This window comes from Meles meles, chromosome 19 (genome assembly GCF_922984935.1).
Source record: "Meles meles chromosome 19, mMelMel3.1 paternal haplotype, whole genome shotgun sequence".
In the NCBI taxonomy this organism is placed as follows: Eukaryota; Metazoa; Chordata; class Mammalia; order Carnivora; family Mustelidae; genus Meles; species Meles meles.
In genome coordinates, this window is record NC_060084.1 from 46,295,582 (window position 1) to 46,314,146 (window position 18,565).

At 53.8% G+C, this 18,565-nt stretch overlaps 1 protein-coding gene and 1 non-coding gene across 2 annotated transcripts; both read left to right on the plus strand.

Annotated features, from left to right (window-relative positions):
- Positions 1–2,819: 2,819 nt before the first annotated feature.
- ITPKC (inositol-trisphosphate 3-kinase C) lies at positions 2,820–18,558 on the plus strand. The gene is made up of 7 exons (XM_045988991.1): positions 2,820–4,053; positions 7,828–7,927; positions 10,592–10,805; positions 11,379–11,583; positions 14,426–14,527; positions 15,110–15,181; positions 17,129–18,558. Exons 1-7 carry the CDS (start codon positions 2,950–2,952, stop codon positions 17,330–17,332), a joined length of 2,001 nt encoding a protein of 666 aa, XP_045844947.1. The 5' UTR covers positions 2,820–2,949; the 3' UTR covers positions 17,333–18,558.
- On the plus strand, positions 8,331–8,403 carry TRNAQ-CUG. The gene has a single exon. It is a non-coding gene; the product is annotated as a tRNA-Gln (tRNA).
- Positions 18,559–18,565: the final 7 nt, after the last annotated feature.

An 18,565-nucleotide genomic window follows, 5' to 3' on the forward strand; every position in this document is an offset into this window, starting at 1 on the left:
ACATCCCTTACGACCTCCGCATCTCTTCTCTGCACGAACATCTTGCCAACCTACCTTCTTATTTTTATCCCCAACAGACTGGACATCTTTTCTTTGAACACACATCTTCCCAGCAAACATTTCCCTTGCTCCGGGAGCCCCTCCACTTTGCACATCAATCCTCTGCTTCAAACACCCACATACTGGCACCCATCTTCTTCCCTCACGCATATAAACCCCCATGCCTTGCTTGCCAACTGCCCCCCTCTCATACACCTCCTCACTCTCAGCCCTTTGCACACTGGGCCCCCGTTCTCTCATACACTCTGCTCTCTCTCCGCTCCCCGCCCACCTGCGGGATGGTGTGAGTGGGAGCCCTCTGTTTCCTGTAGGCCTGACATTTCCCAGAACACACTCAGCCAAGATTCCCAGTGCTGAGTCAGGAGCCCTGACATCCCAGAAAACCAGCTCCCAGCCCATCTGGGTGTCTGTTTGGGGGGCAGGGGTAGGGCAGGCGGGCCTAAAGCCTGCTCCCCCAACAATAGGCTGACTCACCCCTCCTCACAGTCTGGAATAGAAGCAGCTTGCTGGGGCATCTCTCCCACCTCTGGGAGAAGGAAGGATGTGACAGGAGGGATGGGACATTTTCCTCACAGAACCTTCCCCACCCCCAACTGTCTAACCCTTTTTGTTGGAAGTCAGACCTCCCTGTCTCTCTGTGCTGTGACCTGAGAAGATCCCCAACTCTTTCTGGACTTCTTCCCAGTCTGTGTGACTTGTTAGAGGGCTCCTGTATGATTCCTCACTGGTCTGTGAAGAGATGACTCACTTTAGAGCCCTGGGTCTGTGCCCAATGCTCCCCCCCCCCCCCCATGACTCAATTTCAGGACAAAACACCCCCTGTCACCCTCCAGACGTAAAGGTCTGACTCAGGAGCCGGGTGACAGCAAACCCTTGGGGGCAGAAATATATAAAAAGCACCTATGTCAATAATTAACCCTATAGAACTGTGGCCGGTGCCAAGGCTTCCCCTTTATGAGGTCATATCAAAGGCTACAAGCAAAGGCTAGAGGCTGGCAGATTTCTGAGCCTCAGTGTTCCGTCTGTAAAATGGGGCTGTGTCATCTTGCTCAGTGTTAGAGAAAGAAGTGCAGTGAAATAGTGTCTGTAACGAGCTTCTCACAGGACCTGGTACAGAACAAGAGCTCTATACATGAGAGAAATTTCTTTTGGAAAGGTCATTCCTTCCAAATTTCCTAGTAAGCACTTAGCATGTACTTTTCTAATGGACACAGCAAGGAAAATCCAGGGAAAAATATTTGCTCTCTTAGTGCTGGCTTCTGATGAGGGCCAAAATAAAAAAAAAAAAATTAATAAAAACTATATTTAATAAGGTGACATGTGTTAAAGAGAAAAATAAGTCAGGACAGGGGGGGCAAGGAGTAGAGAGATTTTGAGTTTAAACAGATTTTTGAATGGTCAGGGAAGACCTCACTGAGGAGATAACTGAGGAGGTAACATTTGAACAGAGACCTGAAAGAGACAGGGAGGGAGCTATTGGAGTATCAGAAGGAAAAACGTTCCAGGCAGAGAGAACAACGAGTGCAAAGGCCCTGTGGTGGAAAATATCTCAGAGAAATAGCAAAGAGGCCAATGGGCATAGTTAGTGAAGGGGAAAGAAGAGAGGAGGTCTGTGATGTAACTAGAGGCAGATCACTTAGGGGTTAGTGAGTCACAGGTTAGACTATGGCTTTTAGTCTGTGGGTTGGGAACCATGGAGGGCTCTGAGTAGAGGAGGACATGATCCCATTTAGAGAAAATACTCTGAACTTCTGGCATTTTCTCTCACAGCCCCAGCCTCAAAAGCAAGTTATATCACCCTATAGGGACCATGGGCCTGAGTTCAAGTCTACACAACTTAGATTTAATGATCTTGGACTCGCTGCTTTGTCTTTCTGTGCCTTGTTTTCCTGTTTGTGCAAGAGAATGACGATGACCCTACCCCACAAGAGTTGGGGCATAAACTGTTAAGTATAGCAGCTGGCACAAAGCAAGTAAACAAATGTAAATGTTGTAAATTAATAAAACTCCCATAACTCTCCTGTGAGGAAAGGATCCCCCACTATCCCCTTTTCGCAGATGAGAAAACAGAGGCTCAGAGGAGATAAGTCTGTGGGGAAAGAGCACCCCAGAAGTGACTGCTAAAGCCGAGATTTGAAGCCAGGCATCCTAGCTTCGGAGTTAAGGCCCTGGCTTGTCCCTCATCTAACCTCACCTTTAGACAAATTCTTTCATGGCTCTGGGCCTCAATACCCCTGTTGGTAAAAATGCTTGGCTCTAGTGGCATCGAACACACGTTTTCTGAAACAATAAAATAATACTATGTATCCTCATTTTACAGGTGAGAAAATTGAGCCTGGGGCTGGGGCAGGAGGGAGGGAAAGTAAGTCACACACTGCAGGTAACACTGCTAGTCAGTGGTGGAGGCGGGTCTTGAACCCAGGTCCAAAGGATTTCCAAGTCTTTGAAAGTCAGTCCGTGCCCCATCGGAAGAATGGGCGCGCTGCTGGACTCGTCATCGAGGATTACAGGGAGGCTAAACTGGTCACTCGACGGTGTAGGAAGGTCGGATTAGTTGCGGGGGTCTAGGAAGGGGTTCCCTCCACCCCGCAGCCAGGACACCAGGAGCTCACACCCAACCTCGACCAGCTCCGAGCTCTCGGACAGCAACCTCTCCAACAGAGGCGGGTGGCACCAGGCAAGGCCCGTCCCCCTCGCGTCACGTCCGGGGCGGGGCCTCGGGGCTTTCCCGGTGGGGGGGCAGAGTATCGGTTAACCCCTGCGTGGCCGGACGAGCAGGACTCCGCGGGCCGGAACCCGCGAGTCGGGGCTCCCCAGCCACACCCCTCGCGGGATTTAAAGGGGCAGGAGGGGCCGGGCCGGGTCGAAGCCCGAATCTAGGGAGTGGGCATGAGGCGCTGCCCGTGCCGGGGGAGCCTGAGTGAGGCAGAGGCCGGGGCCCTGCCGGGAGCGGCCCGCATGGGGCTGGAGGCGCCGCGAGGGGGGCGGCGGCGGCAGCCGGGACAGCAGCGACCTGGGCCTGGCGCAGGGGGCCCAGCGGGGCGGCCCGACGGGGGCGGGCCCCGGGTTCGGATCGAGGGGCCCAGCCTCCACACCGAGCCCGAGAGGGTCGGCCTCGGGCCTGAGCCGGGGACAGACGGACAGGTTGAGCCAGAAGCAGCTGGCCTGGGAGTGGAGACAGAGCGGCCGGGCCAAAAGACGGAGGAGCCAGATGTATCCAGCCTCCGGACGTGTCCCGAAAGGAGCAGCCACTGGTCAGAGCTGGAGGCAGCCGGTCTCTGGACAGAAAGTGGGACAGATGGCTTTTGGACTGGTCCACTCAAGTCTGACCTCCAGTCTCAGCCAGAGAGGGCCAGCCTCTGGACGCAGCCCAGAGTTGATGGGCCCTGGACAGAGATACATGGGACACAGACCCAGCCAGAGAGGGCCAAGACCTGGGCTGATAACGTCCGGACCCGCAAGAACAGGTCCAGTCTCCGGACTCAACCAGAGGGGGACTGTCCCTCAAAAGAATCGAGTGCTGATCCCTCCTGGAAAGAAGTGGACACTGATGGCTCCCAGATACAACAGGATGCTAAAACAGCCTGGAAGCAGGTTGGCACTGAAGATTTCCCAACACAGCAAGATACTGTTGGCTCCTGGACACGGTCTGGCACTGATGGTGCCCAGACACAAGATATTCATGGACCCCAGACAGAACCTGGGACAGACTGTTTTGGGGGGGAGTCCAAGCAGGATGGCCCATTAGAGGAACCAGAACCTGGGGAGTTGGGGACTCACCTATACTCTCACCTGGAGTGTAGCTCCCTGACCCCTGTGCCCCGCCTCATCATCACTCCTGAAACACCAGAGCCTGAGGCTCAGCCAGTGGGACCCCCCTCCCGAGCTGAGGGGGGCAGTGGCGGCTTCTCCTCTGCCTCCTCTTTCGACGAGTCTGAGGATGATGTGGTGGCCGGGGGCGGAGGTGCCAGCGACCCTGAGGACAGGTCTGGGGTGAGTGGGAACCGTCCTGCCCTTGAGCCACACCTCTCCAGACCCCTTATCCCATCCCCTTGCCTTTGCTTTGAGAAGTTTTCTAGTACCCACCGACAGTTTCATCTCCAGGTACCTGCCTCTTCCATCTGTCAGCCTCCTCCCTCTACCGTTGGGGTTACCAACCCACTCCTCGCATGCTCCTCATCCTTTCCTTTTCTCTTCCCCCCACTGCCTCCGGTACTGGGGTATATAGTGGACAGCCACTGGTTGACTTAGTGGTGCCCAGGAATTCCTGAAATTGTGTGATCGTGAGAGTCTGTGTGTGTACACACACATATTTCTGCATCGAGCGTGTTTGACTTCTTCGGATTTTCTAGAAAGTATGTAACCTCAACATCTGGAGCGCTCTAGTATAGAAAGACAGAAAAGGTGCACTTTTCCCCCCTCCGATTTTTTAGTCTAGGGCCTGTGACTGTTTTAAGGGGTCATGAACCTTCATCACCCTTTAGCCATTCATTTTTGTAGGGAGTGAGCCCCCCAGCTTTTATCAGATTCTCGAAGGGCTGTGTGAGCCCCAAATGCTAAGGACCCCCAGCTTAGCCAGGGAGCTTCTGGTCTCCTCGTTGCCCCCCAGCTCCCCATGGGGGGCCCTGCAGACTCTTGTTTACATCCTCTGCCCTCATCCCCGGCTTGGGTGTGGTTCTTCCCTGGTGAATCAGGAGGGCTGGGCTGGGAAGGTTCAGGGAGGGTCAGCACCAAGGCAGGTGTGAGAGCCTCAAGTGGGTTGGTCTGCTGGGTCCTCCCACTCTCCTGGGTCCTCTGGCTGGAGTCTGCCCTGAGGCCCCCTCTCCCCACAGGCCTCCCTTAGGAACGTGCTCACACATGCGGCCACAGGTAGAGACAGACCTGCCTCAACCTGCCTGCGCCTGGAGCAAAGGAGCTGACCCTATGGTCTTTCTGCCTTCGCTGTTCCCTCCACCTACACTCACATTCTTGGCATCTCGGGACAGCTGATCTGGAAGACAATGGAAAAAAAATAGCAACTAGCACTCATTTATGCGCAGCTCTGGACTAAGCTCGTTGCTCATATTAACTCATCGAATCCTCATGGCAGCCCAATGAGGTAGAGACTATTATTATTCCCATTTTATAGATGAGGAAACTGAGGCCCAGACAGGTCATGACACTTGTCTAAGGTCACACACTTTGGAAGACACAGAGCTGGGATTCAAACCCTTGGAATACCAGGCACTTTTCTAGGTGTCGTGTATGTGTTAACCCCAAGTCCTCAGAATAGCGCTCTGAGATTGGGATTATTATCATGTCCACTTTACAGATGAGAAAACTGGTTTCGAGAGGTTCGGCCACTTGCTTAGGGTCGGTCAAGCCTGGTTGGAGCCAGGATTCTAACTCAGTTCTGGCTGAGTTTAAAACCCAGTTACTTCAGCCTCTGGGACATATGGGTCAATCTGTCCCTCACTTGTTTTCCTCCCAGACCTCCCTGTGTCCAGTTTTTCTTCATCCTTCCAGAATCTGCCTCCAAGATCCACTTTTGGTCAACTTTTGAAACTTCCCTTGCTTTCCGTGCCTTCCTTGGATCCCCAGGGCCTTCCAGATAGCGATCAGAAATTCAGTCCTCTGTTCAGAGCTTCCTGTCTCCAGGCTGCTTCCCACGTTCAGCTTCCTTGCTCCCCTCCTGACCCCCTCCACTGTCGTGAAGCCCAAGGGCACACCATCCTGCCCCCCCCCCCCTTGTTGCTCCCACTGCCCAAAAAAAACAAACCCTGGCTTCCTTCTCGCTTCATTTTGAAATCCCAGACAGACCCACCACACTACGGAGTGGTCAGGGCTGGGTTAGGGGAAGCCAAGTGTTGTGGGAGACCATGGTCAGGGCAGGGGTATGTGTGATTGGTCACACCTGGGGTATCAGAGAGGGCTTCCTGGAGGAGGGGGCGTGGAAGAGGAGACCATCGTGAAACCATCTGAGAAAGCCTGAATTAACCATCAGGTGTAAGAAAGAGAAAAGACACTGAATCTGCTTATGATAAAAAAAAGAAGGGAGAAAAAAAAAAAAGACCACAACAGCTAATGTTCTTTAGTACAAGCGATGTTTTTGGAGCAGCTATTTGTGCTAGGCTGTGGCTGGGGACGTAGGCATAACTATGAGAACCCCAATCCCTGCCTTCAGAGTTCATAGTCCAGCAGGGGTATAGCTTGTCAGCCCAGGGCAGTGGGTTCCGAGTCGGAACCCCAGCAATGTGCTGTGTGACTGAGGCAACTGATTTCATCTCTCTGGGCCTCTGTTTCCTCTGTAATAGAGACAACAGTCCTCCTGGGGTTGTGTTTTTAGGATTAAGTAGGTTATAGCTCACCGAGTCTTTGTCATTGTGCCTGGAATGTTCCAGGTGCTTAGTAAACAGGAACCTTTATTAATCACCTCCTCTCCACGGCTGGCAGCTGGAAGGTGGAAGGAACAGCCATTCCTGAATCCTGCAGTCCCAACGCCCTGCCTCTGCATGACCTTCCCACCATCAGTTAGATGTCTGCCAGGTGGCGGAGCTCTGAGTGGGTGGGAGAGAACATGGCTTTGACCCCAGGGTAGTGGGGGAATGGGCCACACAGCTTCCCTCTCTGGAAAGGACCCCTTGTCCTAACACCTGCCTTAGGGCCTGCCATGTGCTTGGAGCAAAGAGTGTGTCCGTGTGTGTGTGCATGCGTGCTCATGAATGTGAACCAGACACGGACCCAGTCCCAAGAACCTTTTGGCTAAGTCAACCCGATACAACTAAATCTTTGTTTTCAGGTAACTTAACTGGTTTTATGTTGCTTGTTCTCTCTCTTTCTTTGCTTCTGCTTATCTCTTTCTTTCTGGTCATTGCTTTGTACCTGTGTCTCCCTTTCTGTCTTTCTATATTTTCTTTCTTTGTCTTTTGGCAGCCCTGTCTCTCTCTTAGTCGGGCTAGGTCGGGGTTTGCTGTAGTAACAAACAGCCCCCAAACTTAGAGACCTGGAACAACATGGGATTGTTTTTGTTCACATGCACAGGGACCGTGAGCCACTGGTGGGTGAGGGAGCTCTGCTCCGTGCTGTTTTCACGCAAGGTCAGGACTGAGGAAGCTTCCGTTTCTTTTTCCACACTCCCCACCCTGTTCTACAGCAGGGCAAAGGACACGGAGACTCATGTACTGGCTTTCACGCTTCTGCTCACATTTCATTGGCCAAAGCAAGTCAGAAACCCAAGGTCAGGATGGCAGGGTTGTCCCTGGAACAGGGAGGGGCTGGAGCCATGTGGTGAGCTGTGCTCATGACTGTCCCAGTCTCCGGCTCCTGTGCCTGTCTCTCTGGCTCCGTCATTACCTTGTCACCTGCTTCTATTTCTGTCTTTTCTCTGTGGTTCTGCCTCCACTCACCAACTCCTGCTTCTGTCATCTTCTCCAGGATGTCTGACTTGGTTTCGGGACGGAAGGGAGGTTCCCACGTGTTTGGTGTGTGTCTGTGGAGGGGAAGACTTGGGAGCTGCTTGTTACTGCAGTGAGATCTGGCCTATTTCTACTCTTTTAGGACAGAAGAAAATGGACAGACTCTTCCCCAGCTTTGCTGAGGCCTTTGGGGGACCTCGAGGTGGCTGAAGTGGTGGGTGTTGCTCAGCCCCGTGAGCTTGGGAGCAGCGATCCCAAGAAGCCCCCTGGCCCTGGAAAGACCCCTAGTCTACCTGGTTCCCCTCAGTGTAGCACCCTATCCCCTTCCCTCCCCGCCCTTGACACTGACCCCACCCTGCTCTTCCTCACACAGAACAAACCGTGGAAGAAGCTGAAGACGGTTCTGAAATATTCACCCTTCATGGTCTCCTTCCGAAAACACTACCCTTGGGTCCAGCTGTCGGGACACGCTGGTGAGAGCAGGGATGTGGGCGCCGGCAGGGGGCAGAGAAGCCTGGGCTGGGGGAAGAAAGCTCCAGAGCCATTCTCTATAGCTCAGCTTGCCTCATCTGTCACGTGGGCTTGAGGACAGTCTCCCCATCATGAGGCTGGTATGGGACGTGCTTAGGCCTGGGTCAGGCCATCCATACATCAGAGCTGCGGGCTCTTCCCTGTTGTCTCAGTGATGGGGGGGATGGGGAGCAAATCCTAACCCTGGGAGAATGGTCCTGGGCTCAAAGTTTTATATATGGGAGATCCTGGGCCGGTTATGTTCTCTTACTAGGCCTTGGTTTTCTCACCTGTGATATGGAGATCACCATACCTCCTTTGCTGGCTTAACAGAAGGGTTAAAATCAAAATGTATATGCACAGGCCACCTGGTTGGCTCAGTCGGTAGAGCATGTGACTCTGAATCTCAGGGTTGTGAGTTCAAGCCCCACATTAGGCATGGAGCCTGCATAAAATAAAAATAAAGTCAGATATTTAAGAAAATAATGATAAACCAAAATGTCTATGAAGATTGAGACATGGGCCCTTATAAATGGAAATAATCCTTCCTTGTTCTCTCCACATGGCCAGATAGAGTAGACCCTCTGTAGACAGCAGGTCTGATGGTTTTCCCCAGGTCCTAGCATGATGTCTCTGATAGTAGCCCAATGCCCAGCACAGAGCAGTTTCTGAAAAGAGCAAGATAATAAGTGTGCTAAGTTCTGTGGGCTGAATAGGCTGGGTCACAACAACTCAGTACTATTGTTACACAGCATGAACGCAGCCACAGATAATGCATAAACATGTGAGCGTGTCTGTGTTCCAATAAAACTTTATTTACAAAAAAACAGTAGTGGTGAGAATTAGACAAATCGCGTGGGTCCACCAGCAAAGGGAGACAAGAAGGGGACTTACCTACCTGGTTCATCGCTAGATCTGAGTCATTGAAAAGGCCGGCTCCCCCAGCCACAGGACCGCCATCTCTCTGCATTCTCATTACTCTGGCTGAGTTAAAATACAAAAAAAAAAAAAAAACCCCTCAGAAGTGAGTGCTTAAAAGAAGATTTAGTGGAATCAAAGGATCATTTTATTGCACTCCCAGGTTTGGGGTCAGGAGTCCAGACGGACCATGGCAGGGATGGCCTGTTGCTGCCTCATGGTATCTGGGAACTCAGCTAGGACAACTCTTTCGAACACCGCAGGGTGGAAACTTTATTTTAAAGATATTATTTATTTATTTGACAGGGAGAGACGTAGTGAGAGAGGGAACACAACCAGGGGGAGTGGGAGAGGGAGAAGCAGGGTTCCTGCTGAGCAGGGAGCCCGATGTGGGGCTCGGTCCCAGGACCCTGGGATCATGACCTGAGCTGAGGGCAGACGCTTCATGACTGAGCCACCCACGCACCCAAGGCTGAAACTTTTGAGATGCATTCATGCCCGTGCCTTGTGATCGATTGTCAGCTGGCTCTCAGCTAAGACCACCTCCGTGTGGCTTCTCTGTGTCGCTGCTTGGGCTTCCTCACAGTATGGTAGCCGCAGACTCGTCCACTTTCTTCCCCACCTGCTCAGGATGGCGAGGCAAGCGTCTCTGCCAACAGAGTGGAAATCACTTCTCCTCTTGCGACCTAGACTCTGAAGTCCCAGGGTCACTTCTGTCATCAGTGCGCACAGGTTTAAGAGGAGAAGAAGAATTAGATTCCACTTCTTGATGGGGAATGGTGAGATTCTAGAAGAACCTGTGGGTCAGGTTCAGATATTGTGCAGCCATCTTTGGAGAACATAATCTGAAAATACAGTTCGCCTCAGTAAGAATTCGTAATTCTAATCTACACACAGTCTGCAGGGGCCAGGAAATGCCAGATTTGTCAGTTAACTTTTTGAAGACCTTTTTTTTAAGGTTTTATTTATTTATTTGTCAGAGAGAGAGAGAGCGAGAGAGCACAAGCAAGGGGAGTGGCAGGCTCCCCACTGAGCAAGGAGCCTGATGGGGGACTTGATCTCAGGACCCCTGAGATCATGACCCGAGCTGAAGGCAGATGTTTAACTGGCTGAGCCACCGAGGCGTCCCTGACAGTTAAATAGGCCCCAGGTGTTAGCACTGTGGGACTCCAGGCAGAAGTAAATGCAAATTTTTTTTTTTTTAAGATTTTATTTATTTATTGGAGAGAGAGAGAGAGAGATAGTGAGAGAGAGCGCAGAAGCAGGGAGGAAAAGGAGAAGCAGGCTCCTCGCAAAGCAAGGATCCTGATACAGGACTCGATCCCAGGACCCTGAGATCATGACCCGAACTGAAGGCAGATGCTCAACCGCCTGAGCCACCAGGCGTCCCAAAGCAAATGCAGATCTGCTGTGGAGCTTCATGCTCTCCACTCGGATCGCACAAAAATCCCCACAGCCGATCACGAGCTCCCCACGTAAAATGACAAAACAAATGAGGACACAACGTGCTATGACCAGGACTCCAAACAAGGAGCAGCAGCAGGTCCTCCCCTTGCCACACTGGAGGCCAAGACTGTGAGAGTTGCGGGGAGGAAGAGAAAGCCCTTCAGAAGGGTCAGGCAGGAGGAGGGAAGCCACGATCCAGTGCATCCGGGAGATGAGGAGATTCTCGGGCTGATCCAGCTTCTTGTCCACTGTGCTGCTCCTAGGGAACTTCCAGGCAGGAGAGGACGGTCGGATCCTCAAGCGTTTCTGTCAATGTGAGCAGCGCAGCCTGGAGCAACTGATGAGTGACCCCCTGCGGCCTTTCGTGCCAACCTACTATGGCGTGGTGCAGCGGGATGGCCAGGCCTTCAACCAGATGGAAGATCTCCTGGCGGATTTTGAGGGCCCCTCCATCATGGACTGCAAGATGGGCAGCAGGTAGGTTGAGGGGCGGCTGTGGGGCCGAGGTGAAGGGCCAGGGGATGCCCAACCAACTGAGCCACTCAGGCGTCCACCATTTCCCTCTCTTAATTGTATCTTTTGATAAACAGAAGCACTTTTAATCCAGGCCAGTTTGCCATTTTTCGTTAACGATTAGGAGCTTTGTGTTTAAGAAATCTGCCTACTCCAAGATTGTGTGATCTCCTGTGTTTTCTTCTACAAGTTTTATTGTTTGAACTTTCACATCTAGCTTTGCGATCCATCTAGCATTAATCTTTATACAATGTGTGAGGTAGGGATTGAAATCCCCCCGTGTCAGTATCGCAAAACTGTTGACTCAGCACCATTTATTGAGAAGACCTCCTTTTCCCCACTGAATTGCTGGGCTTTTGTTGTTGTCGTACAGGTGAATGTACACGTGTTGTCTGATTTTAGACTCTGTTTCTGTCCATCGATCCAGTTGTCTATTCTTGTGCCATGCTGTGGGTTTATTACTTGTCTTGATATCAGAGAGTATGTCGTGTGTCTTTGTTCCTCATAGTTTTCTTTGTCACGTCCTCTGTGTCCCAGGACCTACCTGGAGGAGGAACTAGTGAAGGCCCGAGAAAGGCCGCGGCCCCGGAAGGACATGTATGAGAAGATGGTGGCTGTGGACCCCAGGGCCCCCACCCCTGAGGAACATGCCCAGGGTGCTGTCACCAAGCCCCGCTACATGCAGTGGAGGGAGACCGTGAGCTCGACCTCCACCCTGGGCTTCCGGATTGAGGGCATCAAGGTGAGGGCCAGGAGCTGCTTGCCTGTCGCCAGAGGCCTGAGCGCTAGATCAGAGGCAGGGCCTCGTGGGGAACATGGGTGTCAGGGAAAGCAGGGAAGAAGCAGGATGTGGAGAAAGAGTGGGAGACTGTGGAAGATGAGTAGACAGGGGCTCAGGGAAGTCTTGCTTCTCTCTCACCCCTGTCAGTGTCCAAGTTTTGTTTACCTGTCTCCCTGAGTAGCTCCTGATTCCTTCTGCTCGCCTCCCTATGGCCCCTGCCCTAGTCCGCCCATCTTTCCCGCCTAGTCGCCCTAATCTCTCCTCACCCCAGCCTCCCTGGTCTCTCCCCCGACCCCCAGCCACTCTGGTCTCCCCCACCCAACCCCACCACCAGCCTCCCTGGTCTCCCCCCAACCCCCAGCCTCCCTGTCTGTCCCCCCACCCCCAGCCTTCCTGGTCTCTCCCCCACCAGCCTCCCTGGTCTCTCCTCACCCCAGCCTCCCTGGTCTCCCCCCATAACCCCACCACCGGCCTCCCTGGTCTCTCCTGCCCTAGGCTGCCTGGGCTCCTGGGTCCTTGTCTCACCCCCGCTGATCCACATCTAACGTGGCCGCTGAAAGGATCCTTACTCCCCTGTATGGGGAAAGATTTTCCTTTTTGCTTTCTCTCTTTCCTTCTTCCTCTCCCTTTTTTGTAAATTAAACCTAATTGTTTGAAGACGGATTCACACAGTTTAAAAATCTAAATAATATAAAAGGGTGTGGGGGGAGGGAATCTCTTTCCTGACCTGCTGCTCTCCTTCCCATTCTGCCCCTCTGCCCCCGACTGCTCCTGGAGAACCACCTTCTGGTTTCTTCTGTTTCTTCCTGCAAATACAAACAAATGCAATTGCATATCCTGAATTTTCCTCCTCCCCCTCTTACACAAAAGGTAGTGTAGCCCTGGAGAATTTTCCATATCATTCCATGGAAAGTCTGCCTGCCTGCCTTCCTTTCTTTTCCTTTCTCCCTTCCTGCCTTTCTCAGTTGTGTAATAGGTCTCTCTGGATGAGACACAGGCCCCTACGGATGGCCACCTGGGTTTCCACTTTTTGCCATTATAAAAGTACCTCGGTGAATCACTTTATATACAAGACACTTTGCAAGTGGGTGGGTTAAGCTGTAGATGAGAGTCCCAGAAACAGGGGCACGGTGTCGAAGATTTGGCTAGAGATTGTCAAGCTCCTTTCATAGGAGTAAGACCATTTCACACCCCACCAATGACACATGAGAGTACCTGTTTCCCAACGACCTTGCCTGAGTCATCTTTCTGAGTTGTACATCTGATGCTCGTTCTCCTATTCAAAATCCTTCCATGGCTCCCTAGTCCCCTCGAGAGAAATTCCCTGGCCTAGAGGACCCTCCAGGGTCTAGCCTCATCTCTCTCCAATCTCTTCCTCCTTACCTATCTATAGGCCACACTGAAGCAGTTTCATTTGCTTTAAAGAGTCCTGCTCTCTTCTGCCACAGGACCTCTGCACGTGCTCTTCCCCATGTCCCCCTGATTGACTCCCAGTCATTTTCCTATCTCATTTTATTTTTAATTTAATTTTTAAAATACATTTGAGAGAGAGAGAGCGTGCACACACATGGTGGGGAGGAGCAGTGGGAGAGGGAGAAGCAGATTCCCCCGCTGAGCAGGGAGCCTGGTGCGGGGCTTGATCCCAGGACCCAGAGATCATGACCTGAGCCAAAGGCAGATGTTTAACCATCTGAGCCACCCAGGCACCCCTATTTTTAATTTTTATTTATTTATTTGACAGAGGGAGACACAGAGAGAGAGGGAACACAAGCAGGAGGAGTGGGAGAGGGAGAAACAGGCTTCCAGCTGAGCAGGGAACCTGATGCAGGGCTCAATCCCAGGACCCTGGATCATGACCTGAGCCAAAGGCAGATGCTTAACGACTGAGCCATCTGAGCGCCCCTGTTTTTTGTTTTTAAAGATTTTATTCATTTATTTGAGAGAGAGAGATCATGAGCAAGGGAGGGGGTAGAGGAAGAAGCAGACTCCCCGCTGAACAGAGAAGCCAGCATGGGGCTGGATCCTAGGACTCTGGGATCATAATCCAGGTGAAGGCAGACACTCAACAGACTGAGCCACCTCCTGTCTTTTAAATTTTGCTTCCTCCAGGAAGCCCACCTTGATTTCTATCGTGCCAGATCAGGGCCCTCTCTTTACTTCATTATTCTTATTTCCCTTTGTGATGATCTTATTCCATACCTGCCTCCTTCACCCGACTGTGTGTCTGTCCTGTTACCTTCATGTTCTCAGCACCCACACGGCACCTGGCACAGTGGGGCAGAATGACTCAGGTGGCTCCTCTCTGCCCCTCTCAGACATTTAAAAAAAAAACACCAAAAACCCTAGTCTCATTTACGGAGTGCTTCCTTAACTGTGCGCCAGGCACTGTGCCATGCATCGTACCCATCCAGGCTCCTCTAATCCTTACACCGGCTTTAGGTGGTAAATACCAACATGGTCCCCATTTTCCAGATGTGGGAACTGAGGCTGAGGCTGGGGAAGCCGCTTGTTTAAAGGTCGCCTGCTTGGAAGTAGCAGAGGCACTGTTCAAAGCCAGACCCGCCCTCTCCAAAGTCCACTTGGCTAGACTGGGTCAGCCAGGGGGTTCAACGTTAGACTGGGAAGGACTGGTTGCTCTGGAGTGGGCCTTGCTGGAACTGGCCTGGTGGGTGAGCGGTCTCCTCCTCCCGAGTGGCCAGGAGCTCGGGGACAGGCAGGTGGTCCCGGGAGGTGCCTGAGGCTGCTCGGTGTCAGCCCGGGAAGGAAAAGGTGTGACACTGTGTCTTCACCCCTCGCCCTGCAGAAGGCCAGTGGGACCTGCAACACCAATTTCAAGAAGACCCAGGAGCTGGAGCAGGTGACCAAGGTGTTGGAGGACTTCGTGGAGGGGAACCGTGGCATTCTGGTGAGCGGGACACCCATGCCCCAAATTTGGCAGCTTAAGACGAGCAGACCACCACCACCATCATTGCTCCCAAGGCAGTGGTCTGCCCCAGGCCCGGGCTGGCCGCCACTGGCCTGCCTTGCTTACCATCTGCGGTCGGCTGGTGGCTTGGCCAGAGCTGGCGGACCAGGAGGGCCCTGCTCATATGTCTGGTGAGGGGCTCACCATCTCAGCTCACGACTGGGCCGCTTCTCTCTCACGCTCCAGCAGGCGAGCCTCGGCATGTTCTCGATGGCTTGGAGTGGCCGCCATCATTTCTGCCCTGATTTACCGGCCAGAGCAAGTCCTCTGACCAAGCCAAGATTCAAGGGACTCAGACTCCACCCCTCGGTTGGAGGAGCAGCTGGGAATTGTGGGTGTTCATGTAATCTCGCAGCCACACTCCGCTCTGTGCCACCCAGGGGCGGCCAAGCCTCTGCCTGCCTTCCATTTCCCCCGTGGCTCCACTGACCCCTCCTGGACGGGTTCTGTCCGCTCCCTGGGGGCAGTAGGAAGGGGACCCGGAGTCTCTGTGCTAACCAAGAAACTCTGTCTCTCACACAGAGAAAGTATGTGGCTCGTCTGGAAGAACTCCGAGAGGCTCTGGAGAACTCCCCCTTCTTCAAGACCCATGAGGTGCGAGCCCCAGCTGCCGTGGGAGCGGAAGGCCCTGTGTGGGAGGTGTCGGGGGGGGGGGATCAGCCTCCTGGTGGCACCGAACAGAAACCGCCGACAGAGTTACAGGGCAGAGCTATTAAGAGGAACCCCCACGTTTTGGAGTTTGCTCTTCAGGGCGGGCAACAGAGGGGATTTCGGGGAGATGGGATAGTTCGGAATGTGGGCTCGGGCCAGGTGGTTTGCAGTGAAGACTGTTGGACGCTGGGCACTTGGTTTACCTTCTAGGCTCTCAGCTTTCCTCCTAACATGGAGGATTTGTTTTGTTTTGTTTTGTTTTAATTTGAGAGAGAGGGAGCATGAGCAGGGGGGAAGGGCAGAGGGAGAGAGAGAAACAGGCTCCCCACTGAGCAATGGGCCAAATGTGGGACTTGAGTCCAGGACCCTGGGATCATGACCTGAGCCCAAGGCAGACACTTAACTGACCGAGCCACCCAGGTGCCCTAACTTCTTGCTCTTAAAATTGCTTTGTAATCATAATTATTTCTAATTATTGGTGTCTGCCTTCCTGTTTGGTGGCTCTCCCCCTTCCCTCTCCTGTGCAGCCTGGTCTCTTTGCCAACAATTTCTCTGGGCTGTCACAGGAAGTCTGGGAAGTCGTGACCTCCCTGCATTTGCGTGTCCTCTCCCTCCTCTCTCCAAGCTCTTCTACCATCCCTGCTCAGGTCCCCCTCACTTTTTCCTGGTATCCCCAACTTCCAGTAGATCCCTGATCTGGGAGTTGGGCCTCCAGGTTCGAACCCCAGTCTGCACTCCCCAGCCTCCGGTGCCTGGGACCTGTCTCCAGACAGGCATGACGGGCTAACAGAGCCCCTGCCTCCTGGGTGGGGTGAGGATATGGCCCATTAAGCATGGAAGCAGGGCACATAGTCCACTCTCAGTGTGTGCCCACTATGACTGTCATGTTCATTATCATCAAATGTCACCCTCATCGTCCTCGTCACTGCCTTGGGCTCTACGTGCAAGTCCCAACGGGGAGGCCCGGGGACCTCATCTCTTCTGTGCTTGTGTTTGGTTTCACCCACTTTAAAAAAAGAGTTGCCAGCATCTAAAACACAAGAATTGACACCCAAGTTGGGACTTCCAGTTTCCCTGGCCCCTTGGGAGATGTGGCAACAACTCGGCTGCCCACCAGGTGCCAACACCCAAACAGAGTGGGGCAGTGGCACCTGCCCAGTCACCTGGGTTCTCTGGGAGCGGTGCAGTCTGAAACCCAGCTAGAAAAGGGGAGGGCCTTGCACACCTAGAGTCCCATGAAGGCAATGGAAGTTGGTCTCTAACCACCACCACCCCCCCCCACCCCCCCGCCGCCGGCATGCCGGCAACTACCAAGGGCTGTGTGTCCAGCACCGCAGTGCACTTCGTGAGCGCATGGGGTTGTGGGATGCTGCCGTGACCTCAGCAGGTCGGGAGGTGGGGAGCGTTACTATCCTCACCGCTCTCCAGTGGAGCGAACATCACCACCAGCCGCGGTCCAAGGGGGCTGAGCTCTTCTTCCCTGGGGGAGGCATTATCCGCTTCGTAGTGCTGGCCGGGCTTCCTGGACCCACGCGAGGTCCTGCAGGCACCTGAGTTGATAGCTCAGAGTGGAAAAGGTTCACGTTGGCGGTCTATCTGCTATACCAGCAGGTGTCCTAAGGGCCTTATGGTGGATGAATTCCCACATGTGATAGGCACAGCAGGCTCTGAGGCAAATGTACTATGATCCCATTATTCCCACTTTGCATGTGAGCAAGTAGAGGCACGCAGAGGTTAAGGTCGCCTGCCCAAGGCCAGCCAGCCAGTCAGCGGCAGATAGTCCGGCTCCGGAGCTCAAGCTGTCAAGCACCCTGCCCAGCTGCCTGTTGGGGAGGGGGCCTGAAGCCGGTGCCTGCTCCTCTCTCTAACCTCTGACCTTTTTCCCTGCAGGTGGTGGGCAGCTCCCTCCTCTTCGTACATGACCACACTGGCCTGGCCAGGGTCTGGATGATTGACTTCGGCAAAACAGTGGCCCTGCCTGACCACCAGACGCTCAGCCACCGACTGCCCTGGGCCGAGGGCAACCGCGAGGATGGGTACCTCTGGGGTCTGGACAACTTGATCTGCCTCCTTCGGGGGCTGGCCCAGGGTTGACCCACCTGCCCGCTGCCAGGTTTTTTTTATTGGCTGGTGCCTATCTGGCTGGTGGTGCCCCAAGATTGGCCGTGGGGGCACTGACTGCGGGGATGGGGATGCACAAGACTGGATGGAAGGTCTGAAGGGCCTTGGAGACCAGGTGGTGCCTGGCCCTTCCTATGATTCAGAGGCTTTAAAGACTGGAGCAGGGGTTGACGTGGCTGCATCCCACAGTAAATCAGAACCAGACTGGGCCCTCCGCCCAGCCCAGAAAGTTTCTGAGGGGCTGCTGGGGACCATAACTGAACCACAAGCCCTGACAGAACACAGTTCAGATGCCACTGGCCACAGGCATGACATGGTGCCCATCGCCATAGGAATGAGTGTAATCACTGCCTCCTTGTCAGCCCCCTCCCGGCTGCAGGCTGGCTCCCAGAGGCCACGGGACAGTCAGTTTCATTGCTGGTGCGCTGGAGAACCAGCCTTCACCTGCAAATAAAGGCAGAAGCCACCTGTCTGCCTAGGAGAGCTCTGGACCCGTCTGCTTGTCCCCGGGAGCCACTCCAGCGCCCACAGACCCTGGGGAGGGTGTGACACAACATGGGGCTGGTCTGAGCGCTCTGCTGTCCGGTGGGACCCAGTTCACCCTGTCCTGCCCTCCCCCAGCCCCATGGGGATCCTCCCCACTCCAGAAAGAACTCTGCCAACCCCCTGCAGACTGAGACCATAGCCACTTCCCGGGCCTCCACTGTGACTGGCACCACCTCGTTCCTTGGGCACCAGCCTCAGCCTGGGGACTTCCTCCTGCCACCCCGTACCCTTTGTCCCTTGCTCCTAGCTGGCCTATGGCGGGAAGGGCTTTCAGCCATGGAAAAGCAGGTTTGGGAAGCGGAGCTGCCTTCTTCCAGGGGTGCAGGGTAGGTCCGGCCACTGGCTGTGGCCTGGGCTGTGTCACCGGGTCCACCCCACCAACCCTGACAGCACCAAGCGTGGGTGACGCCCATCCCATCCCCTTCCTCCTGCACCTGGACCTTTGGCTTCCTGGCCTCTGAGGCAGGGAACCAGGCACCTCCCTCTTCCCTAAGCTGAAGCTCGAATGTGTCTTCCAGGCCCGAAGAGATGTGCTTCTTTTCTTCTGACCGTCTTTATATTTATTTATACGGGAGGTAGTCGTTAGCTGGGGCAGCGTTGGGGAACAGGAGGCAAAATCGCTTTGTGTGCTTTCCCCTCCAGGACGACGCCCCAATAAAT

What these genes read in the sequence shown, in the direction of transcription:
- ITPKC (XM_045988991.1), top strand. Translation starts at nt 2,950, where the DNA reads ATGAGGCGCTGCCCGTGCCGGGGGAGCCTGAGTGAGGCAGAGGCCGGG. An exon ending in AGGGGAACCGTGGCATTCTG is followed by an intron (nt 14,528 to 15,109) that starts GTGAGCGGGACA and finishes TCTCTCACACAG; the next exon opens with AGAAAGTATGTGGCTCGTCT. An exon ending in CCTTCTTCAAGACCCATGAG is followed by an intron (nt 15,182 to 17,128) that starts GTGCGAGCCCCA and finishes TTTTCCCTGCAG; the next exon opens with GTGGTGGGCAGCTCCCTCCT.